The 26,385-nt window shown below is 36.4% G+C and overlaps 1 protein-coding gene across 12 annotated transcripts in view; it reads right to left on the bottom strand.

The window, feature by feature from the left end:
• Window positions 1-26,385, bottom strand: part of OPA1 (OPA1 mitochondrial dynamin like GTPase) — an 86,679-nt gene that overhangs the window by 5,246 nt on the left and 55,048 nt on the right. For all 12 annotated transcript variants that reach the window (XM_049099872.1, XM_025436066.2, XM_049099873.1 and 9 more), the window contains 4 exons: window positions 25,023-25,163; window positions 23,132-23,248; window positions 21,527-21,620; window positions 20,708-20,818 (listed from right to left, as the gene is read on the bottom strand). In XM_049099872.1, coding sequence (XP_048955829.1) covers window positions 20,708-20,818; window positions 21,527-21,620; window positions 23,132-23,248; window positions 25,023-25,163 — 463 coding nt within the window. The remainder of the gene's footprint in view (window positions 1-20,707; window positions 20,819-21,526; window positions 21,621-23,131; window positions 23,249-25,022; window positions 25,164-26,385) is intronic.

The raw sequence follows: 26,385 nt of genomic DNA, 5'->3' as shown, positions 1-26,385 counted from the left end.
TCAAAGACAATACAAATCTTAGAAGATAATTATTCAATAAATGGTCTGGGATACTCTATTTGGGAAAAGGGGAAAAAATTACTTTAGCACCACACACCATCTGATATCCAAAAAAGGTTCAAATGGATTGTAGTAGTAGCTCTTAACAATTTTTTGGAAAGGGAAGGACTATGGGGTTGGTGACAGACTCTTCTGAGAATGTTTTAAGAGTTATGGAATCTATGTAGAGAAATGTATGTATAAAAACATATGTAACTGCTTATAGAATTTTAAGGAGTTCTCTGATTCTCTGGAGTCCAACCAAGGACTCAGCAATATCTGGAACAGAAGAAAATATAAAATAAAATAATGGAACTATTTTTAAAAATTAAAAGAGAATACAGGTGAGCATTTAATAGGCCTTAGACTGGAAAGAGACTTTCTAGGATAAATGGGAAAAGTTATAAAGGATAAGATTACCAGTATTACCACATTAAATCGTATACTTTATATGTCAAAATGTCCTAAATTTAAAAGATAAAAGAAATTGTAGGAAATATTTGCAACAAACATGAAAAGGGAAAAACACTTTAAAAATACATACAAAAAAATTACTTTTCTAGCTATAAATTAATAAAGTTTAAAAACACCACAGGTACTGGAGAAAGACTTAGATTATTTTATCTGAATTTTATATTTTCATGTTTACAGCCTTCCAAATAAAATCTATACCTTCTCTCTGAAAGATTTCCTTCACAGAAAAATAAACTAGTCACAGTACACGTCAACCTCTGAATGTCAAAAAAATAAATAAATAAATAAGTCATGATTTATTCTACTTCATCGCTAATTTAATCATGCAACTCCTCCTTTAAAATATAGCTTGTGGTAAGCCCAGTAACAAATATTTTTTGCCTGTTTAACATAATTCTACATATTAGTGGGAATTAGCAATTAAAGTGAAGTGACTGGTTCAAAACTATTGGTCTAGAGGCAAAACTGTAAAGCATTCTGCTTTGTATCTGGAAAAATCATTGTAATATTTTATTTATTTATTTGTTTGTTTATTCATGTGTTTGAGTGGGAAGAGAGGCAAAGTGAGGAGAGAATCTCAAGCAGACTCTACTGAGCATGGAGCCCGACGTGGGCTCATCTCCTGACCCTCAGCTCATGATCTGAGCTGAAACTTCAGGTTTCAGACACTCAAGTGACTGAGCCACCCAGGCACCTCAGCACTTCTATATTTTATATTTAAAAATAATCTGCAATTGAAGACATAAACATTTCTGAAGCTGGACAATCTGTGAGCGGGCGGTACAGTAGCATCACTCACGAGACACTGTTCAGAGCAAGATCTGTTTGTACTGAAAGAGACCAAGGGCTACTGAAGCAGTTGTGATGAACAGCAATGAAAGGAAGAACTGTCCTCTTTATGAATTCTTATTAGCAGTGCAGGAACTCAACAAAGCCTATAAGGCTGCATATCAAGAACATAGTGTCTTCATCTTTTTTTTTTTTTTGCCAGTAATTTAACACTTCTACCTCTTGGTATTAGTCTGAGACTATCACAAAATCAAAAGAGAAAAAAAAAAACCCTACTGTTTTTTAATCAAACTATTTACTGAGCAAATATGAGAATAGTTATCGCAGAGGTGGCAATAATTCCTTAATTGCAAAAGTAAACTGGAGAAATGGTAAAAAATAATCCTAGCCCATCTCTTGGAAGTTTAGTCTGTACTATCTGTAAAAGAACAGTCAAACCCCGTAAACTACATCCTTTCTCAAAATAAGGCCACATTCTTATTTTTAAAATTAATTCATCTAGTTGCTTAGAAATAGCTTCACCTATTTTCTTCAGTACATTTTAGAGAGTTCCACATAGTGCAGTTCATCAGCTGGAGAAATTTTTTTTTTTTTAAAGGGGAGGGAGAGTAGGAGAAAAGGAGTTTTCTATATGGCCTCTGAGAAATTTGGAAATGAACAGGGTATTTAAAAAAATCATCTGGCTTAAATAGCACAACGCATGAAATTTAAACAGGTGTTTGAAAGCCTTGGAAACCCCTTTAAACATTTCACTAAGAACTATTTCTCCTTGGGAAACCTGTACTGTATGAAGAGAGGAAATCTGATTCTATTTGCTCCATGATCTGAGTACAATCAGGCAGCTGCAGGGCCAGCTCCATCCATCCTTTTCCCTGTCACTGACCTCCATCCATAGCTGGACAATCTGTGAGCGGGCGGTACAGTAGCATCACTCACGAGACACTGTTCAGAGCAAGATCTGTTTGTACTGAAAGAGACCAAGGGCTACTCTAATGCAGGTGACTAACTGTAGAGTCCGAATCAAATTCAAATACTTCTAAAATTAAAGACAGGCAATTTTTTTCCCAAATGAAAGCAAACAGACTTATCTAATTACTTTAATAAGAAAACCACAGAATAAAATTGTCAAATTTTGCTTTTAAAAAGCTGTTTTTACTAAATATTTTACAATTAGAGTATCAGGACACCATGCCACCGTATTCTGAAACCTCAAGAATGACACAAAGGGTATTTACTTAAGTAAGTCACTGAGAAGTAATGGCGGGGGAGCAGGGAGAGGAGGAGAGGAGAGGAAAGAGGTAAATGTTAAAAGAAAAAAGGGTAATTGTGATAAATGTATCCTTTATAAATTTAAAAATTCATTTCTTGCCCCTTCATTTTATACAGTGCACTCAAGGGAGTAATATGGGCACACTGATGCCCTCTTGCCTTTGAGAAGAACTCCTCAGTCACCTCCTACCTACTTCATTCTAAGTCTATGAAGTGTCTACTCTGGGATGATTTTAAATCCTGTGTTTCAAAAAAAAAAAAAAAAAAAAAATCCCATGTTACATTTGGTCCTCATACGACCCTGAAAGTGTCACTCTCAAAGACGAGGACACGAAGCCTGGAGAGTTATTAGCTCTGGGACATGCTTCTGATTCAGAAACATACTAAATTTGCTACCATATATAGACTCTAAATGGTAACAAAACAAATGCTATTATTTCAAGTGTATTTGTTTTAAGTTTTACCTTTAATGTGCAATAAGATATGTTGTGCTAAAAGTTTGGGAATGGAATAGTTACCAAGTACTCTCCTAAGTAGTTCTGAGCCTAGGAAGGACTAAAAAACATACAATACGTATTACCTCTTGAGAAGACTACATCTATACACATTTGAAGAAATCCTTGCAAAACCATACAAAAGTATGAAGCTGAACAAAGAAAGTCCAGCATCTTCAATGTCTACAACGTCAGACTCAATATACACACTCAATAGATACTTGATAAATGGTAACCGAAGTTCCCAGAAATACAGCACAGAAAATAAAGGCTATAGGTTATCGAGAAAGAAAACATCACTGGACGGGCTTCCTGGGTGTTATGCCAGTGACCAAGAGGGCAGAAGCCAGGAGCTAAGAACCAGAGCCAGCCTGGGCACAGGAGGCAGCGTACACACTGACAATGAAGATCAGGGACAGCTGCTGGGTCACCCGAACCACACAAGCAACACTGAACAGAGAATACTCAGATCTCACGATACAATACCAGGGGAAAGAGAAACTTCAATTTAATTATTACACTTATTAAGACTAAAATATGCTGACCTTGTGCGTGTACACACATACACACACAGAGCTTTAGAAAGTAGACTATTTCATTCTTTGCAAAGAAGCTATATTACAAATAACAGCATTATTTCTCGTATTTGAATTCACTCATTTTAAATTCTAAGTTTTCAGCACTTTTATATACTAACTATGCCACCTGACTACGTACAGAAAATAGAGTTATCCATAAAAATAGGGTTAAGTGTGAGCAACTAAAACTTTCTACTTTCTGATCCTTCCAAATTAATGTCCCAGTATTAGTGTTCTCAAGTCCCAAGATCTTACTGTATTTAACTATTTTGCTATTATAAATTTCCCACGGAAATGTGTGCACAGATTAGCATGGCTAATTACAAAACAAACTCCTTTTTCTATTAAATATTTGCATTTAATATTTATAGCTAGAGAGTTCTTATAAAATTTTAGATTAACTTGATAAATTAAACCAACTCAGGAAGGGATTAAACAAACCGCTATTTCTGTTTGAACTGCTATTTCGGTTCTGAAATAGGCAATTCTACATGTAGTGAATATGGAGTCTACTTTCCATTTATCCAATGTTTACTTAAAAGATGAACTATTTCAAACATCAATTCATTGTACTTCTTGATTGAGTCATGAATATTCCCATAATCCCCACCTCATAAACCGTTCATCTCAGTGAATGAAGTTCCTTCTCTTTTTTCTTTTCTTCAGATGACTTGACACCCATTCATGTTTTGGGTCCCTTTATCTCCACATGAAATGATACTGCTACTCTCAGTTTCTTTTTGAATCTTCTGATACTTGCTCTAAAAGTCTCAAATTTGGACTAATCTGTAATTAGGTTTTGAATACACTGTGAATACCAAAAGGCCAAACCTGGGAGAAGGTTCACTTCAGTGGTTAATAACAGTTTAGAACAGGAACAAAGAACCACACACAAAACACTACCACATGCACTGAAATAAATCTTTTACAACTTCTGAGGTTTTCGGAGAAAGCACAAAGACACGAACTGCAAACTTACTAAGGCAGTGTACTTTAAGTAAACCACACATCCAAAGATCAAAATGTACCTTAACAGAACTGTTTTATAACATGCTGCATACATACTTTGTACCAAGTTTGAAGACACCCTGTAGGTGAGATTTTGCTGTAAAAAAGCTGATCACTAAAGGACTGAAAATTAAAAGAACAATTTTTAACATGTGATATATGTTGCTCCTAAAAAGGCCTGCCTTTTATTAGGCAATTATACAGTAAGTGCTCATTAGAAGTTCAGTATTTAGAGGAATTACCCAGAGTACTGGGAAACAAGGAAAGAAAACAAACAAAAAAGGTGAACAAGAGACCAGGTTTAAGATTCTCAAAGGTATAGTCAAAAAGATTTAGATTTAGCACAAGTCAAAATTGTGCACCTTTTACATCGATGAGAGGAAAAACCAGAGAGATAGTCAAAGGCGTATAGCTAAATCCGACACTTCCCTGAATCTTGGCACTATAGTTTTTTTTCCCTACAAATAGACATGAATATTTTAAACACTCATTAATGAAGACAAACAGAATACTTCTGCTTCTTACAGAAAAAGGAGGCATCATTTCCTGTGTCCTGGAAAGCTATTTGAGACTGAGATGGTAATTTCAAAGCTAGGCGGGGTCCCTGACTTCTAGGGGTCTGCTGAAGGTGGTAATAGAGTTGTCTGGGTCATTTTCATTGTCTCAAAAGTTCAAATGGAAATCTTTGGCCCAAACTATATCTACTTTATAGTTTTCTTAGGAACAATGATTATTTAGGCTGATAGAAGATATAATGGTAACTCTGTGTTTCTAAGGAAAAAGATTACTGTAGACAGATCTTCCAAAACATAGACTTCACAGGAGTATACAATAATGAAAGGTGTGTTTTATGACAACAAATGCTACAAACCCCTAGTCTAACACCTTTAATAATCAAGGGAGCAGTAATTTTATATGGTTTTTGCAAAGATGAGGACATAGTGGATTAAAAGCTATGTGACAGCAGCAGTCAGGAGAAGCAGGTTTCTAGCCCCAGCTTTGCCTTTAACTTCACAACCACAGTCATGTCACAGCTCTAGTTTATCTATAAAGTAAGGAAATCTGTCCAGAAGCATTCAAAGCCTGTATTGCTTTAAAACTTAGGACTGAAATATATTATTATGATTATATGTTTTAACTGCATCCTTTTAAACTTGTCTTATTTGCTTAGTATTTTTTATTTATTGGATATTAAGCTCTAGTAAAAATTCAACTGCATATGACAATATTATCCTCACAGGGCTATATAATTTTAGAAATACCAGTTTTATACTGTCCCCACCCCCATCCCCACCCCCAGCATAGAAATCAATGTGGGACCGCTTGCATGAATTACCTACGTACAAAAAAGTCCGTTATTTAATATCACTTGGCCTAGCACAGAACTTGCTATGCAATAGATGTCTATGGATATTCATTCACTGTTGAGTAATCTACTTAACAATACGTAATTCAAACGTTAAAGATGACCATTTTAAAAATTTGCTATAATTAGACCCCCCCCCAAAAAAAACCAGTATGATTTAGAAAGCTGCCTTAAGAAAGTCTATGAGACAAATTACTTTATATTCTTCTAGTTTCTCTTTTCTTAAGGCTCTTTTAGCTAATATAATCAAAACCACTTAAAACACTTTCATGATATAGTAAAGCTAATTCTCCATAAGACTTCGTATGAATGAACACAGAGCAGCCTTACACTTGGGTCTTTCACTTTCATAAGTAAATGGCAATCGTAATTTCATCTCGGCTAACTATTAATGCTTATGGAACTGCTCTTAATTAATAGAGTAGCTCCTTCCAGGTTTTTGTCACTGTCAATGAGTGTAAAACCTTGAACTTTGTGCTACCTGTTATTAAAAGGCTCAGCTGCAAGAAGAATTCATATTTATGGAAGATTGTATGGAGGACACTAGACATTAGCTACTACGTAAGTTTATCTTTAGATAAGTCACACAGCTACGTATCTGGACTGCATCATTTTGATTTCACCTAGAACTGCTTATGCTATTAGCCTACATTGAGCCAAAACCCAGTAAAGAGCCCTGTGAAACTCATGATTATATGTAGTCACTTGATTTACTTTATCCTATAATTCAGTGAGGATGAAGGAAATTTCCCTGAGGCGCTGTATACTAGGAACACCTATGCTTCCACTAAGCAACGGTGTGTCTGTCAGCCACCAGCAACACCACGTCATCGACTTTGTTTTCCATTTTGCATCAGCTGTCTAGGAAATTCAGAGCTAAATTTTCAGGTCACTTGCAAAACAAGAGAACCCCTGAGCAAGTATTTTGAGGGGGTACCAATCTTATCCCAAGTTTCACATCATTCCACTTGCCTTAACTTTCTTTCCTTTCACTCAACTTTCCACTTAAGCATTTTTACATCTTGTAAAGGATAGATCTTTGCAAAAGCTGCCTCGTATCTTTTGGAATAGGGCAGGGAATTAATGAACAACCTAACAAACTAGTTCATAGAAGGTGTACCACTAGGCAGCTGATTCATATAATATGCCATAATACTTGAAGAGTGGTCTTTTTATGCTGGTAATGTTTTTAAAATCAGTAATTTAAAAATATATTGAGGGGACAATTAATCGTCCATTAATTTAGTTCCATTAACCTTCTATAAGTAATTTCTGCATGGGAGAAAACATTTTTATTTCTGCTCAATGTTTGGAAAATCCAATGATATAAATACATATATTAAAGCATTTCTTTTTAGCAATGGGAGAAAAAAAATGGTAAGTTTTTATGGGATTCAGGATTGTCTTTTAAATGTAAAAAATAAAAAAAGGGGATCCCTGGGTGGCTCAGCGGTTTGACGCCTGCCTTTGGCCCAGGGTGTGATCCTGGAGTCCCGGGATCGGATCGAGTCCCACATCGGGCTCCCTGCAGGGAGCCTGCTTCTCCCTCTGCCTGTGTCTCTGCCCCTTTTTCTCTCTCTATCATAAATGAATAAATTTAAAAAAATCTTAAAAAAAAACTAAATAAATGTAAAAAAAATAAGATTAATAATCATCTACTGTGAATTGTTTTATTCTGTACCCAGTACATAAAATGTTACACATTATTTACATCTGTCTACTCAAATTATGGTGAAAAAAATCTTTAAAAGTTATATTTTAGCTCATTAATGATACATTGTTTTATTCCCCCACCAAAGGGTTTAAATACACTATTTCAAAATGAATATATTCCTTCTGTCTCCACAGAAAAATCTAAATATCAAAACAATTTCTAAAATATGATTTAGGTTATTAGTTGAGAAGACTAAAAAATCGTTAGCCAAATGACCAATAAAATATTCGGTCTAAATCAATTAAGAAAGCTTTAAAATAACTCATCGTCTTTTTTCTTTTCTATTTCCCTCTTTTTCTTAAAAGTACATTTTACTCTGAATTTTGTTAGAAGGAAAGTTGAAACATTTTAAGAAAAGGAAAACCACCCAGGCAGCCTTTAAAGAGACAGGACATCATTTATCACCTGTGAAGACAGATTTATAAGAAGAGGGCCCCTTCTGTTCCTTTAAGGCTGCAAAACAGATGGGAAGTGAATGGACAGTCAATGGGACAAGAAAACACATGGGAGGTGCTGCTGTATGTATGTTCCCAGCATAAGAAAGAGGTCAAGATTGTAACTGCATGACTGGGTCCTGGAAAGGGTCTTTCTTCAAGCTGTTACAAAGACAAACGCTGTTCCTCATCCTGCTGTCAAACTGTTATAAATATTGGTTTGTCAAAAGACCTTCAGTACTGAAGCCTTAAAAAGGAGGCGTAACAGATGAATGAATCATGAGAATGATTCTTAAACAGTCAGCTCATTAATGTAATTTTTAAAAGTAAAAAAGTAATATGTGAACAGACACTGTAATTCTGATTTATGAACCTACCCAAAAGTTTGTGAAAAAAATATGGAACTAACAATTGCAGGTTTTAATAAAGCTACGATTTAAGCGAGATGAAAAACAAAAATGAAATACAATTATATCTCTTAACTATGACGCTGCAGCAGGACAAAGGATTATTATTAAACTTATCACAGGAAGAGCTACCGGCATTCATGTTTTGTTAGGCTGATTCTGTACTGAATTTCAGTCATTTCTCACTATAACCCTGTAAAGAGGCATCATTGTTGATGCTGGTTCCAGAAGTCAGGATAAGGCTCAAAGAAATGAAAATAACTTCAGAATCAGTATTACATATTCATTAATTTAGAAAATCACCTTTGCATTTTGCCACAATTTCTTATTTTCTACAGAAAAGGCAAATTACAAAATTGAAACAGCAGTAAAGAATACACAGATTTATAAATCTGTATATTGATCTTTTTCGAAGAATGAAACCATTACATTATGTCTTTAGGAGACAAATTCATTGTTCAAGATTCCTAATAATTAGTTTAGGAGAGTAGGTTCAAAAACTAGCACACTGAAAATAAAAAAGAAAGCCAAATTACATGAACTCGCTTACCCACAAGCAAAAACCCAAAGACTAAAGAGTAGAATCGTTAAAACAAATCTAAGAAGATACTACCTCTAACACATGTTGTGAGCTCCAGCTTTGCCAAAAATATTTACGTAACTGGCTAAATCGTTTCCCTCAACGAACATTAATTTCCCCATCTGAACAATGGGGATAATACCTTACAAGCGAGCCTCCTATGCCACGGAAATATGTAACACTTTCTATAAAGTGTAAAACTGTATACAAACGTCAGAGACAGTTGTAGAGCTCCAAGCACGATTTGGATCCCAAAGTACCAAATACTGCAGTTACACGGGAATACATACTTTCAATTCCTTAATGCTCCCCTGCCCCACTGCTTTCTCTTGGTTGTCAGCAATCTTGGAAAAAACAAATTTGGCAGAAGTGAGAAAAAAAGATTACAAAGCTATGAGGGTGGATGGTTCAAAGTGGTGGTAGCAGGCAAACGTTTGAAGGTTTTTCTGGATAAGAGAATCAAGATCAAGGCAGAGCAGTCTTACGATGGGGATGACATGAGCATCTTTGGAGAAAGGACAGACATAATGCAGGCATAAACACACACAGGAAGTGCCCGGGTCCTGGATACAGGTGGGGATTAGCTTTCAAAGCAGAGTGTACGTTTTGAATGTTCTGTGTATGTTTTGCTAGAATATAGCCTTTGAGATACCTGACCTATTTAAAGTAACTAGTACCATATGAAGAAAAGGAGAAGAAATTTAGCTTATTCTGATAAATGAGAGACCAGAAATACGAGCAATGGCAAAGAAGTGAAGATTGGTGGTGGTAAGGGAAAGCTAACCTAAGATGTCCTCAGGAAAAATGTTCCAGAAATGTGCAGAAATTATGTCCCTAAGACCACATTAAAATTTTTGTTAAAAAAAAATAGAAAATTTTTATTAGAATACAATGTTACAGTGGTTATCTCTGGGTAGTGCCAATTGTTTTAAAGATTTGCCATCTATGTTTTCTAATTTCCATGATGCATATATACATGTACTAGTTCTATGCTAATAAGAGGGATTAAAACAAACGCCTCAAATCCTGGTAGTGTACTTGGTGGAGACAGGCAGTCTGTCTGTACCTATGACTCAGAGAATGAAGTGGTGCCTCAAGGAGACTAAACAGGCGAGGTTAGAAAGACTTGAATTCCTTCACCAGGAAACAGATCTAACTGAAGTGAATAAAAAACAGCCAACTCGTTTCTACAACGGACAATACTAAGGAAGAAATGAAACAGCTGTTTTAAGAGAAATTAAAATGGACTATTTCCATATGTAGTAGGTAACAATGAGGCAGGGAAAATCTATCATCTTACATGGGTTGCATGAGCTGAAATTTTTACCAGTCTCAAGAAAGACTTAAACTCATTTTGCAGATATAGATCCACAGTGGGCATTTACTAGAAATCAAAAGAATTCAAAGTGAATCCCAACCACCAGGGAAGACCTCATGATGTGCAATTACTATCTAGTCCCATGAAATGTCTCATGGCATCACTATCACCAAGAAATTATTGGGAAAATATTCAGTCACTTTTAAAATTGATCATAATTAGCTTTGTCATTTCCACGAATACAGTAATTAAGAATATGAAATTTCTAAGGCAATTTTGAATTATGCTTATTTGGGAAAAGAAACAGTTTAGAAATGTATAAAATAGTAAACAGTTAAGACTTCTTTTGCCTTTTACTCCCCTCTTTACCCTGAGAACTGAGAACCCTACTTCATAGAGATTACCAGTTTTAACATGCACCAATTCATCCTTTAAGACTGTTGCTTGGCGGGGTGGGGGGTGGGGGGCGGCGGCTCCGCCCCTGCCCCCCCCAAAAAGACCTTTCCTTTTAAAAAAAATATATTCATATCTTGCTTAATTTTATTTTTTTAACATAGTGTTTCACAGGCCAGTAGGTTGTTTTATGATTAGATTTAGTTTCAATGAGTAGATTTCATTTTTTTTCCACCTTAGCAACGGAAAGAAAACATAAAACATAATTAAAAAAAACAAAACAATCAAAATTTAATCCCAACTTTAAGATGTTACTTCATTCTTAAACTCTCAGTAAGGAAGTGGCAAGCATGATTAGGTGAAAAAAGTCTCATTTCTAGCTGAAAATATGTACACTGGCCTTTTTGTATATCACAATATACACATAAACACGTATCAAAACACATAAATATAATCTACTTTAAAATGATAAAGACCTGTCTCATTTTTATTCCTAGTTTTAATAAGTTAAAATTGAGTTTAAGGCAAAAAGAATATACTTGCTAATAAAACACTGAACACCAGTAACCTGTATAACATAACAGAGAAGTAAATATCTTTTTAATCTTGCACCAATTTATCAATATCCTCAATGCTGCCTTTAAAAGATAAGACTTAGGCCATGAAAAATGTGTTTGATTCTAAATGCCCCATTTTGAGTCTGGATTTTCTCATCAATAACCTGGAAAGCACACCACTCAGGCTCGTCACATGAAATTCTGTGTGTAAATAACTACTTCTCTAACACAGAGGCTTCTCCCCGAGGATTACTGTATTCTTTGTGCCATGTCTCTCTCTCTCTCTCTCTCTCTCTCTCTGGCTACAACACAAAGCAGAGTCTACTTCACCTACGTAGACTCAAGGTAAAAATAATCCTTCCTTAGTTTCTTTGTCAATTTCACCTTACTATGAAAAATATTAGTTCACAAAGGCAAAATTTAAAATCCAATTGCTTTTACCCTGAACAGGTGCCTTCAAGACTTCACAAACTGGTAACACAAAACAGAAAGAAGTAATCTTTTTCTGCATGGACGAGAGAAACATTCCAAACTTTCCAGTTTTAAAAATATACTAGTTTCTACTAATAACCACTCCATAAAATACACAAAAGGTACATGAATGTCAAAAAGAATGAAAATATTCCAATCAACTTAAAAATGCCTAACAAACACAAAAGCTTATGAAAGCGTTTTGGTAAACTGGACGGGGCTGGCAATTAGGAAATCACTGGTGTCCTAGAAGTGGTTTCATTAGGAATGAAAGTCGTATCACAGGGTGTCAGCAGGGGAGTGGGCGGGTGGAGACAGGGGTGAATGCAGCAAATGCAAGCTGCTCTACAAGAGAAACGATATGGTGGCTTTCCTGCTTTCTGGCAGGACAGAGGGTTAGAAAGTTCCTTAGGAGAAGAGTGAGCTTCCTTCTTCCTCCTTTGTAAGCAGGGTGGGGCTGGGGGGGGAGGGCGCGGATACAGACAGATAAAGAATCTGTATTAAAAGGTCATAATTAGACAGTCACGGAACATACCACACATACCATACAAAGTATGGTGAATTTATGAAAGAACTGTATCACTTTAGAACAATAAATACACATGAATTTTTAAAATTTGAGAGAGAGAGAGAATGCACACAAGCAGGGGGAGGGGCAGAGGGAGAAGCAGACTCCCTACTGGGCAGGGAGGCGGTGGGGGGGGCGGGCGGGCAGGACCACACACGACACAGGGCCGTGGACCCTGGGATCAACACTTGAGCTAAAGGTAAGTGCTTAACTGACGGAGGAGCCACCCAGGTGCCCCTCAAATTTTTCTTTCTTAAACTGGTTATTTCAGTTGATCTATACAGTTGCTTAAGGTGGGAAGTCTGCCTTCTGCTCAATTAAACAATACTGGTAAGGTTTTTAATCACTGGAGGAAGGTAAATAAGTAGCAAGGAGGAAAAATCCTGGTTGAGCAAGTGATAATAGTCTGGAAGAAGACACAGTGAGAGACATGAAAAGGAGACAAAGGGAAAAGACGGCTCAGAAATGTGCCAGATGTCAGGAGAAATTACAATTATTGGCCAAAGAAATGCAGTAACGGTAGTCAGATATAAGTGAAACTATAGGGGTTACAGTCCTTACACTCCAAGCTTTCTCTCCAGGGCACCTTACTCTAATCTCTGTGACTGTGTCTTTATAAAAAATCTGGCCTATGTACCTAGATTTCTACAATTCAATGCCACCTGTTCCCTTTTCAAACCTCTTTAAGGTTAATTTTCTCTGGTTACACAGACACAAAATGAATATGCTACTTCAGATAGAGTTCAAATAATTACCCAATTTTCAACAGTCACACAGTTTCTAAGACTCCACTAAAAGAAGATATGTCGATTTTATCCCAATTAATAAAATGACAACTTTTATTCCTGTAAATAGGAAGAATTCTCTGAAGTGTGGACTTGGAGGCAGAAGGGTGGGTGGTACCCAGCAAAAATCCCCTATGGAAACTTGTTAAAATTTGTATGCCAGAGCCCTACCCCCAGAAAAATAGTTTTAAATACGAGTTCCCTTTTCCATAACTTTAACTTCCAGATTCTGAGTATAATGATCATTTTGTAGGATAATTTTCAGTCTCACACTACCTCATGGCCACTATTTTCATCCATAATGACTTTCAAGGATATGGCAGGTTTGCGAGAAGTTTAGGAATGTGGAGTAACCAACAGAAATTAAATTTGAGAGTATCCTGATATTCTTCTTCTCTAAATAAAGAACAACAAAATCATTCTGGCTGAGGGTTCCATCTAGATATGTTCTGACTACTTTTTACTCAAGTTTTACCATGGCACAGAGATATATTTCTTAACTATCCTATAAATTAGAATCGTGCTTTATTTATTTATTTATTGCAGTGGGTTTTTTTTTTTTAAAAAAAGATTTATTTATCTGAGAGGGAGAGAGAGAGCGTGTGCACACACACATTGGGGGAGGGACAGATGGAAAGGGAGAGAGAATCCTTTTGGAGCAGACTCCCCGCTGAGTGCGGAGCCCTACGTGGGGCTTCGTCCCAGGACCCTGAGATCATGACCTGAGCTGAAATCAAGAGTCAGCTGCTTAACTGACCGCGCCACCCAGGCACCCTTAGAATTATGTTTTAGATCTAATAAAAAAAATCTTTAAGAAAATTTTAATTGAAGTATAGTTGACACGGAATGTTACATTAGTTTCAGGTGTACAACATAGTGATGTGACAAGTCTATGCTATTCTACGGGCACCACAAGCTTAGCTACCATCTGTCACCATACAATGGTATTACAATACCAATGATTCTATTCCCGACGCTGTACCAATAAAGGATCTTTCTGGACTTAAGCAGCTATGGTGCGTTTCTCTTCCAATTTTAGCTTTTAAAATGGCAGTAATGGTTCATTCTGCTGTCACGCCCTTTTTATCACCATAATTTCAAAAATATACTAACATACTAATAATGGACAAAGTTTTCAGTTTAATAATGATTTCTGTTAGTAAATATCTGATGCTCAGAGAAAAATAAAATTTCCATTTAAGTTTTCAGAGTCAAAACTGAATCTTATGCACACTGAGATACAAAGCTGGTAACTTTGCTCTTTTCTCATTATCAAGAGAAAGCACAGGATGGATTATAAGAGGAGACTGGGAAAGTGAAGAGACACAAAGACAAGCCCCACCAGCATTGTATACTCCCAAGAGAAACAAACTTTAAGTTTTAAGAAACAATTGCTGGCTGTCTGGGAGATGCCCAGGCATCAAACAATAAAGAACAGTCAACAGAGGCGAGAGGCCGAGCACGCTGCTGTGACTCCTGCTCCCTAATCCCCGGGCTCCAGTGAAAGGCCAGCTGTTGCCACCTCGCGTAGGGAGTCAGCAGAGCAAATTAACTGCAGGAGAAAAAAGCTGCGGATATTGGAAAATTCTAATTTGCTAGGCTGTATAAGCTATACTATTTTTAACATTAAGGACATCAAACTGTATAATTAAAATAAAATAAGCCTGTGCAGTGGCAAGCCCAAGTAAAGGAGTTTATCACTGTTGCACATTTAAGTAGGGAATGAGATGGAAATAGGAAGTTTCTCAATTTTTACTGAAGCACATCTTCAATTCATGTAAAGACAAGAAGTAGGAAGCAATAAATTGAAGCCTATTATCACACATTTCAACACTCCTAGCATAAAACCACCACAAAAACAAAAATGAAAAACCAAAACCCTCACCAATCTTTATGCTCAAGTAAAGATTCTCTATCTGTTAAAACTAGATCTTAAGACTCTAAGCATGAACACATCACATTGAAAAGTTGTGTCTGAATTCTGGGCAACTTACACACTACCTAATTAACTACAGGAGAGTTTGATAGCGTACAACGTGAGATATTTACAGGTCATAAATTACCTTTCTTCAGTCTGGTCAGTGGCTTGGTTTACACTTTAGCGTTCCTTCCTTATCTAGATGTTCTATCAGTTTTCATATCATTTGAAAGTTTAAATGTTAAATGACTAATACTATGCTTTTCTGACCCACTCCATAAAGGACACTGTTAACTGTAAGCTTCCAAACGCAAAGGACTATATTTTAGGTAATTATATTTCTCAAAGGCTTAACTTTTCTCGACTTATCTTGGCACAGTAGTTAAAAGGCCTGGACTCAAATCTTGGCTTTACCACTTACGTGTTTACCACTACGTGTTTCAAGGTTTCCATTTCTTTATAAAGTAAGAAAATGACTGTACCTATGAGAACGCATACAAGGCCTACAAGCTAATACCTGGCACAGGAAAAGTATCTAAATACTAACATTCATAAACAGTTTCAAGTTTTGATATAAATTTTAAAAGAAATGCATTGTAAAGTAAGGGAAAGACTATACATCTTAGTGATCTAAATGACTTGTGATGCCCCCTTAATTCCTCGGTCTCAATGATTCTTTGATTATGTACACAGAGAATGAAGAATAATTCGGGCTTTAGTGAATAAGAAAGAAACCTAAGCTCTCACTCCCAAGCAATTGATATAAAGGTCCCAAACTAACAATAACTTAGTTAACAGTTGACACGACATTCATATAACAAGTAATAAAAGAATTCCATGCTGTTTTGCTGAAACTCAGCAATTGTTACCAGTGCCCAGATATTCCATTTCCAGGGTGGGACAGAGAACAAATTCCAAAATGTCTATGAGATGTTAGCATTATCAGTTGTTTTATATGATGACAATCATAAAATAGATTTTATAAATCATAAAACAGCTCATTATGAAAAGAAAAATCTGAATTGAGCTATATTCTGTATAATCTTTCCCTCTTCAAAGAAAGCATTTAAACATATAGTCTGTTTCAATAAAGAGATTAAACACATTATTACAAATTATACTGGAAATCCAAATAGGTTCTATCTAAGTTGATGTTGTATTTATAAATTTTTTTTTAAAATTTTTTATTTATTTATAATAGGCACACAGTGAGAGAGAGAGAGGCAGAGACACAGGCAGAGGGAGAAGCAGGCTCCATGCACCGGGAGCCCGACGTGGGATTCGATCCTGGGTCTCCAGGATCGCTCCCTGGGCCAAAGGCAGGCGCTAAACCGCTGCGCCACCCAGGGATCCCTGTATTTAAATATCTATTAAAAAAATCCTTTGAAATAAAATTTGCTACAAAGTCAAAAGTATTTCATCAAGGTCATAATGGGCATATTTCAACACTAGATAGTTCTAAGTGTAATTAGATAATGCAAATAAGGAATTAAGGTGGAAAGAAGAGCTATATACAGGAGGTGCGGCGCCTGACTGGCTAAATCAGTAGAGCACGTGACTCTTCATGTTCGGGTCATGAGTTCGAGCCTCACGCTGGATATGGAGCCTACTTAAAAAAAAAAAAAAATTGTCCAAGAGGTACTCACTGCCTTCCAAAATATTCAGAGATCATAGTTTTCAAATTCTCATTTTTTCTAAATCATTTTCATATGACCATGATCCATTTATGTAAGCAAATCCAGTTATAAAAATAAAATCAAACCATTTTTTACGCTTTTTACATAAAAATAATTTCAGATATGGAGAAAAGTGGTAAGAACACTACAAAGAACATATTTTTCCTGAATAATTTATGGTCATTACATCCCATAAACCCCAAATTTGTACTGTGTTCTAGCTATAAATAAAGATATCTTCCTAAGCAATCTCAATTTAACAATAAAAATTTAAAAATTAACACCATGTAACATCCCATTCAAGTTTTACCAACTGTCCCATTAATGTCCTATAAAACGAGATCAGGGTCTGGATCATACACTGTTTGTTTTCATGTTCTTTAGTCTCCTTTGACCTGGAATAGTTCCTCACTATTTTCTGGTTTCTCATGGTCTTGACACATTTGAAGATTACATGCTACTTATTCTACAGACTGTGCCTCAATTTGGGTTCATCTGATGTATCTTCATAATTGGATTTAAGTTACACATCTTTGGCAAAAATATCTAAGAAGTGCTGTTGGTTTTTTTTTTTTTTTTTCTTTTTTCACTGCATTCTGCAAGGTGGAACAGTTCTGATTTGACTGTTACCGAGAATATTAACTCTGACAGCTTGATGAAGGTGGTTATTGCCAGGCTTATCCATTGTAAAGTTACTCTTTTTCCTTTTTAAATTATTTTGTGTGGAGATACTTTGCGTGATTATACAAATATCCCATTCCTCATCACTGATTCTGTTCATTTATTTATATAATTCATTTTACTCATTTATATAATTATCAATTTGTGGAATCCTATTTTATTTAGTGGGTTATAATTTGTACTGTCATTATTTACTTTGATACCCAAATTGTCCTACTTTTGGCCAGCGGGAGTGTTTTCAAGCTGGCTTTTGCACCTTGCTGACGTCCCTATCATCCTTCAAATACTTCCTTACTTTGTTACCTTCGGATGCTCCAGGTTCATCCTAACCTTTTCTTGTTCCAGCTATGGAGTCCACCTCTCCAAGGAGGCCTGGTTCCTATGTTGGACTTCTTTTCTCGAGACTAGAAGGGGTGGGCTCTTGTCTCTTTGATTTTCCTAACTCAAGACAATCAGTGAATATCCAAAGTAAAGTAGTAAAAAGATTTAAAATGGAGCAAGTTTAATAAGACTGGCAAAAAACATGATGCACCAAACTTTCCCAAATCCACAATACTCTACTCTGTACTATTCTGAAATTGTGGTAAAAACTCCTTTGTTTCCCTTTCTCTAAATTCTATTAACACGCTATATTCTAATTGAATATGCTATACTAAAAACTTCGATCCAAGTAATACAGTAGTTACTGTTAAAGCTAAATTGTCTGGCTGAAGGGATCCAAGATCATATCCTTAAGTGTTACATGAAAGATAAACAGTACGGAAACGGTACTCCCAAGATTCTTCTCCAACTAATGGACCATATCATGGCTCATCTCCTTTACTGTGAAGATGAAGCCGAGTCACTGGTGAAACACTTCCTGTCAATGACATTATTTGGTACATTAACACAACCATAATTTTATAGTAAATCATTCCAAGCAAGTCACAGGAGTACTTTCTCGGGGAAAAAAAGCAGGATAACATGAATCTTGGTTTGATGGGCACAAATCTGTGTTAGCGATACACCATTTTTTTTAAATTATCAAATTGGGACTGCAAAGTAATGGGGTTGTATAAAGCTCTCTTAGAAAACATAAAAGATACATTGTTTTTAATTACTTAAAATTACATATGCTAGTAAAATACAGTGAAGTATTCCACGGTCTGATAATCATGTCCTGAGGGATACAAAAGAAATATATCTGTACACCTTACAACACTGGCACACCTCTTCCTGGAACAGCACTAACAAAGCATAAACTTGTGAGGCAGGGACTTGCAAGTGGTTTTTGAAGTTATTTTCCCAAAGCCCCTCCTAGTAATATAATAACTAATTGGAGGCATTTTTACAAAGAGGTAAGGCTCTGAGAGATAACGTGCCTAAGGGAACACAGCTAGTGAACGGCAGTGCACAAACACAGATCGTCTACGAGTTAGCACAAACTTACTCTGATCAAGTGGCATGAAAGAAACAAAAAGAAAAGCAACAGAAAACAGAATATGAACTAAAATAAGATACACTTCAAAATAAAGATTAAGGGAAGAAAGGGCAGAAAAGACAGCAAATGACGAGCTGAGGTAACAGAGGAGGCGACGGTGCCAGTGGAGGAGCACGCTGCTGAGGCCTGGCGGGGGTGGGGTGGGGGTGGGGGGGCAGGGTTTTGACAGGAAAACCACTGGTTTCTCTTGGATATTCTAGGGAGCGTATTGTAGTGACCTAACTTCAGATTAGAAATGATTTTCAAATGTGAGGAACTTCTTCTTATTCCGTATCTGCTTTCTCTTACATACCGGAAAACTCCCAAGATGGTAAATTTAAGTATATGCTGAAAGGAAAAATACCGTTTGGGAAAATTAAATGAGGAGAAGCTTGTAACAAACGAGGTAAGCTCAAACCGAAGCACCAACCTCAGTGTTTTTATTTTTATTTAACATCACTCCTTCTGGGATTTCCTTGGGTTCTCAAAGCTCTAAGTAAATCTTAACATGCAACTCAAATACTTTAAAGCTAGGAACACCAGCATTCAGGAAGAACCAAACGTCTCCAGAGAGAGACCAAGTGATCAATAAGGCCAAGTTAGGTTGGGGGTAGGGGACGCGTGACGGAAGGGACAGCCCTACGGGCCAGTGTAGGCGTAACGCCTGACCCGGTTGAAGAGGGTGCTGGTGGCGTGGCCCAGTAGTGGGCGAGTATCCGTGTAGCAGGGCAGTCCAGTCTGCTGCAGAGTTCTGGAGCACATGTAGGATGAAGAGGGAGTCCACTACCAAAGCATGGCCTGGCTTCAGGAGGTGCTGGCGCAGGGGAAGAGGCAGGAAGGATAAAAGGGGATCCGCCTACTACACAGTGCCAGTGCATGAGCTCCCTGAAAAGGAGTCTGTGAAGAAGGGTAACATGGCACGGGGTATCCGAGCCTGCATGAGGTAAAAGGGGTGTCAACACAGGGCAAAAGGGATGCTTGCGCAACGAAGGGGACAGTGACAAGTCTGCATACATATGGGAAGGCTGATCAAAGTAAGTAAATATATTAAGGAGAGCTGGGAGCCAGATTTCTCTTTCCTCAAAGAAAAAGGAGACTACTAGGATGAACCCTGAGCTACCAAATTATAATGGAAAGTATCATTGTTAACTTAGGGCTTCCAACACAGACATATACTTGTGATTAGAAACAGAGATATAAATGTGTGGACAGGTATCCACACACGTATACACGCGTGCACAGAGACCTGAATGCAGGCAAAATCTGTTCCCCAGCTCTTTCCACGGAGAGAGTCTGTGAACAGTGATAGTCCAGTAACAATCAGCACATCTAGCTTCCTACTCTTGACTTCTAAATACCATTCTCCAGAAAAAGGAAGCTGGATCAGGGAAAGTACAGGCTGAGCATGAACATCTTCTTACACAAAAGGACAATACTAGGACGACACAGGATACTTGAATGGGGTCTGAAAATTAGATTCAGCAATGTATCAGTGTCAACATCCTGATCTGGATGGTTGCTAGGAAAAAAAATCCTTGTTTCTAAGAAATACACCTTAAAGTACTTGAAAGTGATGGGGCGACAGGTCAGCAACTTTCTTGCAAATAGTTCATGGAAAGAAAGTTCTTTGTATACACTTCTACAGTTTGCAATTAAATGGATGAACGAATAATGGAAATGAGGAAAGAGAAAAGGCAGCACGGGGCGGAGGGCGGGAAGAACTACTTACTGAGGTCTTCAGCCAGCTGAACTCGTTTGCCAGTGAGCAGTTTTACCTTCTTTTCACTGTCTTCAGCAAAATCTTCCAACACCTCTTTCACATTTTTCTCTAGTCGTCTGACTGTTCAAAGTAAACAAAAACTTGAGGAGCATCGTTATTATGAATGCATATGGAGGATAAATTAGCAATACATGGAGAGTAAGTTTGGATTTTTCTCATGTCAGACTTACAGAGTTCAGATTTCTCACAGCTATAGGGAGAATCTCTACCTGTTATATAGTACTTTTGTCCAACATGAATCTAATATCCTCAGAGAAACTCATATTCTCAAGTCCTAACACTTTAAAGAAGTGCAGATTTCCCCCCAAAAAACTTAAGTGATGCTTAGGAGTCCTTTTCTAACAGTTTTTGTGTAATGAAGGGAGACTCCTGGTATGTTTTATCTCCCATCTTTTCCAATTATGATTTACTTTCATTACTATTTTATGGGCAGATGATAATTTTCAGTTTTTCTAACAAATTTATTTTCATTTAAATTTATTATTTGCAAGAGAGAGAGAGCATGCATGCGTGTGCGTGGAGGGTGGGACAGAAGGAAAGGGAAGGAGAAAATCTCAAGTAGAATCCCTGCCAACTCAGGGCAAACCTCAAGACTCAGATCATAACCTGAGCTGAAACCAAGAGTTAGAGGCTTAATCAACCGAGCCATCTTAGGTGCCCCCAGTGAATCTATTTTTAAAGAATCACTTTGATATCTGTCTATTAAAAATGAATGCTATTGCTATTTTTTTGATGTTAGAATTAGAAAGTGATACCTCTGTGGCTTACCTTCAGTGTTTGTAAGTTGCTGCCTTAAAGTATTTGCAGTGATAGCAAGCATACGCTGTATTCGCCAAAACAAGACGACATCATTGCATTCCAACTGAAATTTAGGAAATGAAGATTACAGATGCAAATTTAAAAAATGAAAGCTATGACCATAAACACACACAACTACTAAATTAGGCTATTATCTACACCCTAAACTTTAAAAATCTCAGACCTAACTAATACATATATTCCTTTTATTTTTTTTACCTAATACATATACTCCTTTTTTTTTTGAAGATTTTATTTATTTATTTGACAGAGAGAGCCAGAGAACACAAGTGGAGGGAATGACAGGGGCGGAGGGAGAATCTAAGCAGGGAGTCCGACGCAAGGCTCAACCCTAGGACACTGGGACCTGAGCCGAAGGCAGATGCTTAACCGACTGAGTCACCCAGGTGCCCCTATACATTCCTACTGAAGATATAAGCCACTGAATCTTTTCTGCAGGTCAATGAACTTCTGCATGATTTGGCTTCAAACTGCCCCTCACCTATAGAGGTTTGTTTTGATTCCAATGACAAAGCAAATCAATTTGGGAAGTAAAGAATTTCATGATTTATATACAAGTAGAAAATCACAGGATATAACCTTAATTTTTATTTAGTTTCAGTTAACAACCATGTTAGCTTAAATACACCCTTAGGTTAACCTCTTTTCTTTGTGCACTCAAGCCAGTTTTGTAATGCAGCTGTAAAAAAAATAAATTAATGATATGTTTTAAAAGAAGCTTATTCTGTAAACAGGTCTTTTCAACAATTAGGCAAAAAACTTGCCACTTTTTACACAAGTATATTTAAATAAAAATTTATTTTAAGCTGTAGAAAACTCAAAAGCATTTTACGAGTCTCAAATAAGATCATTGCTGAATAGCTCTTTCAGAATGATACTCTAAAAAAGCGTTTCTGCTTGTAAGAAAATGCTCAAAACACAATCAGTCTGCTGCCACCTAGGGGTTACTCTGTGAAACGTGGCATTAAACAATGTACAACTTTATATACTTCTTTTAAGTAAGCAGAGATTTTAATGATATAAAGAAAGAATTACAATAGACAGGAAAAAGCACAACAAAAAATTGTTTTTACAGTAGGATTTCCACTACCCAAATGGATTGTTATTGTCATACACGTGCAGATACACAGTGTATAGAAAGAGTTGAACATACACATAAAATATTAATTAAAATTCCTCCTAGGTCAGGGAATTATAAGTGACTTATTCATTAATAAGGAATATTAAAATAACTGGCTATGTCCTTTTGAAAATTTTTTTACATTTTTTATTGCATTTCCACGAGAACATACTTTCTAATATAAAAAGCTAATTCTTAAAAAAAAATTAAAAAGTGGTTTAATGCCTATTATCTGCATACACAATCTTTTAGTGTGTAAAATATAAACTGGTAAATACCTCAGAAAAGACAAGAGTTAGGGTATTCTTCATAACCCACATATGCTTTTCCCAGTAGATCAAAGGACTTAAAACTAATGCTAAAGCTACTTTTTACTTTTAAGCATCTAAACAACAATCACTAAAAGCATTTCCCTTTGTTTTTGGACACCTTACCTCAGAATCTACAAAATGCCTTTGGTAGTAGTAAAAGCCTCTTCGACAAAGGTTACAATGGTTTAGAGCTGTTTTTAAGAAGTGTCTTCTATAAACTTGGTGCCAAGTATCCTTAATCTAAAATGAAAAAAGAAAACAAAAACCAAAGAGTTTCTGGATACTCTGCAGGTTGACCAAACCTATCCTGAAAGGTCAGCTACAGAAGTTATTATAAAAAACATAATTAAAACTAATGGTGATTTTATTATTCTTCCAACCTTTTTTAACCATTTAAAAAAAAATTTTAAGACAAAGATTATATTTACCACTACTCTGACCCCTTACCAGTTTATGTACTTCCAAATACACAATGTTTTTAACAAGGATTGTTGTAGTCATAGAATCATTCTGCAGAGTAGTAGGTTTGGGATTATCATCTCCCCCGGATAGAGGTAAAGAGCCCCAAGGAAAAGAGGTTGTGAGCCTAATCGAAGGACAGAGTTAGTTAGGACTAGGAAGCTGGTCTCAGACCATGTCCATCAATACAACATTTCCTTTTTGATTATTACATTTCATTGCTGCCACAGCAAAATGACCCCCCAATGTCATTACTATGAGGTTTGTTAGAGTGTTCAAGGTTCTTTCACACCATTGCCTTTTCTGAGCATGACAGTAATAAAGTTAAGCAGGTATAGCAAATATCATCAATGCTGTGTGACGGATGAAAACAGTGAAATGTTCAGAGATTATACTAGTTACTAAAGGTATTATTACTAACGAATGGGATGAAACTGTGCTAGAATCCACGTCTCTGACATGTAGCCCATCTGCTATTCTTGCCATAACGTTTTGCTAACTACTTTATAGCTTCATAGAATACACTGAACAAAATGTCTCTTGGAAAAAACCTGAGATTTTCTTGCTGAGAAAAAATAATTAAAATACACAGTCAATTCGTATCCTAATATGTGGGCAAAGTCCAAATGTGGATAAATTAAACTTACATTCAACTAATAATTTCATGTATCATTAGTTTCAGTTTCATTTTCAATTTTTATAAATAATGCTAGATGTAACAGCTTGAACTGCTTTGAGTTTTACCCGGTTTCTTTTCTTGTTCTGACCTCTGGTGGAAATCACATTAAGTATACTCATTTCTCAAGTGCAGAAACAGATCATCTCTAAAAGAATTTATGTGTGGTTCTGAAATTTCTTATATGATTATTTTTCCCCTTAGAATTATTTTTCTAATTGGGTTTCACTTAAGTTAACTTAAGCTAATGTTAAAATGAAGTTTCGATTCCTTACACCCTAACTGGGGCACACAAGCCCAGAAAGTTGTTTTTTTTTTAATTTCCCAAATAAGTATCATGAAGTATTATGACATAAAACATAGTCTAAACTGTAATTATTTTTATTCTTATATTTTCCGAGTGAGGAAAATGAGATAGAACCCTAAGGCACTATCCAATTTAATAAAAACTTAACATTCATATTTTTTCTAAACCCACTCATATTTGATAAGGTACATGTGACCGAGAAAACACACATATAAGTGAATTTTATCACAGAAGAACTTGTATTTTGCAATCTGAAGGAGTATAGCGTGATGCAGAGATGTGGCGGCCTTTACCCCCTTTTGCCAGAGCTCCTTTCTGACCTTGCCCAGATACCTCACTTTTCTAAGTCTCAATCTCCTCACTTACAAATAAAGCATTACACTTAAAGAAATACCAACAAGAAATCTCTACTCTCTACAGTCAAAATGACTGTTTTTTGTCAGCAAAAGTACACATGACCAAAGTCAAATCAAGCACTTAAATATCCAAGTAACGTGTGAGAAGTAGTAACATTTTACCGTAAGAAACAGAGATTAAGGAAGTAAGTTCATATCATCAGCAGTATGTATTACCAAGCTTGGGTCCACTTCTACTCCTCGGGATTCAAGGTTCTTTCGGACTGTAGTTATCTCATCGCTCGCCAGATAGGCTGGGTGCTCCTCGTTACACTTCAGCATCTTCTCCAATTCACTCTTGGTTTCATTATGCACAAACTTTAAATTGTTTAAAAGAGGACTGTGATTTAGATGGATCATGATTTGGCAAATGCTTATAAAAACAGAGCCCTAGTTTTAATAAATATATTGCTAATGCACCACAGGGAACACGAGCTCCACATAGGAAACAAGAACATAGTATCTTGGCTTATGAATACAGAATATTGGTATTCTGGATTATGAAGGCAGAAGAAGTTGGACTTAGGCAAGGCAAAAAAAAAAAAAAAAAAGGAAATTTAGCCTTATTTGTTATATATTTCGCTTTTGCTGAAATGTTTTATTGTCAAAGTTACCTCACCAGGTTCCTGACTCTGTAAGCTTCTTGACCTTAGGATGGGATGTCAGTCTAGGAAAAAGGACCCTGAACATGGGGAGAGATAATGTTCTATAAATGCCTCGTATCTAAGAACTAGATGACTGTAAGGACTTGCACCTGCTGTCTTTTTTGATAACTATGAAATTCATAGTTGGATTTTTTAAAAAACTCTTTTCATTAAAATTGTGCTTTAGACTGTTTCTGCAAGGTGTCTATCATCCCTCTCTTTAAGATTATTTTATTTTTTTAGAGATCTTATTTATTTATTTGAGGGAGAAAGAGCATGAAAGACAGAGCATGAGCAGGGGGAAGGGGCGGAGAGACAGAGAGGGAGAACCAGGCTTCCCACCAGGGAGCCAGATGGATCAAGGACCCAGTATCTAGGGATCATGACCTGAGCTGAGCTGATGCTTAACAGACTGAGCCACCCAGGCACCCCTAAGGTCTTATTTTTAAAGCAATCTCTACACTCAACATGGGGCTCAAGCTTACAGCCCTTAGATCAAGGGTAGCACGCTCTACCCACTGAGCCAGCCAGGTGGCTATCATTCTTAAGTATACTTCCAATCTCTTCTCTGTAACTGTTCACAGTCTGATGACCAAAGGAGTAAAAGATACATAGTAGTGACAGATATAAAAATAAGATTTTTATGCCGTGTCAAATCACGTTTATCTTTTCTTTTCAATCCTTTCAAAATTGCATGTTAAAAAAAAAAAGTCTAGCTTCAAATGCACTGATTACTCTGAACAAGCTACTAGCACAGCACTTTGCCCCAAACTGTAACAAACTACGATATCCAAGTACTCACAGAATAAAATATAAATGCAAATAACTGGCTTATAAATGAAACTACTAATATTCTCTGAAAACACGACATTTAGAAGAGAAATTTTACAGTTTCC

Source organism: Canis lupus, chromosome 23 (assembly GCF_003254725.2).
Source record: "Canis lupus dingo isolate Sandy chromosome 23, ASM325472v2, whole genome shotgun sequence".
NCBI lineage: Eukaryota > Metazoa > Chordata > Mammalia > Carnivora > Canidae > Canis > Canis lupus.
This window is presented reverse-complemented; position numbering and strand designations above follow the sequence as displayed.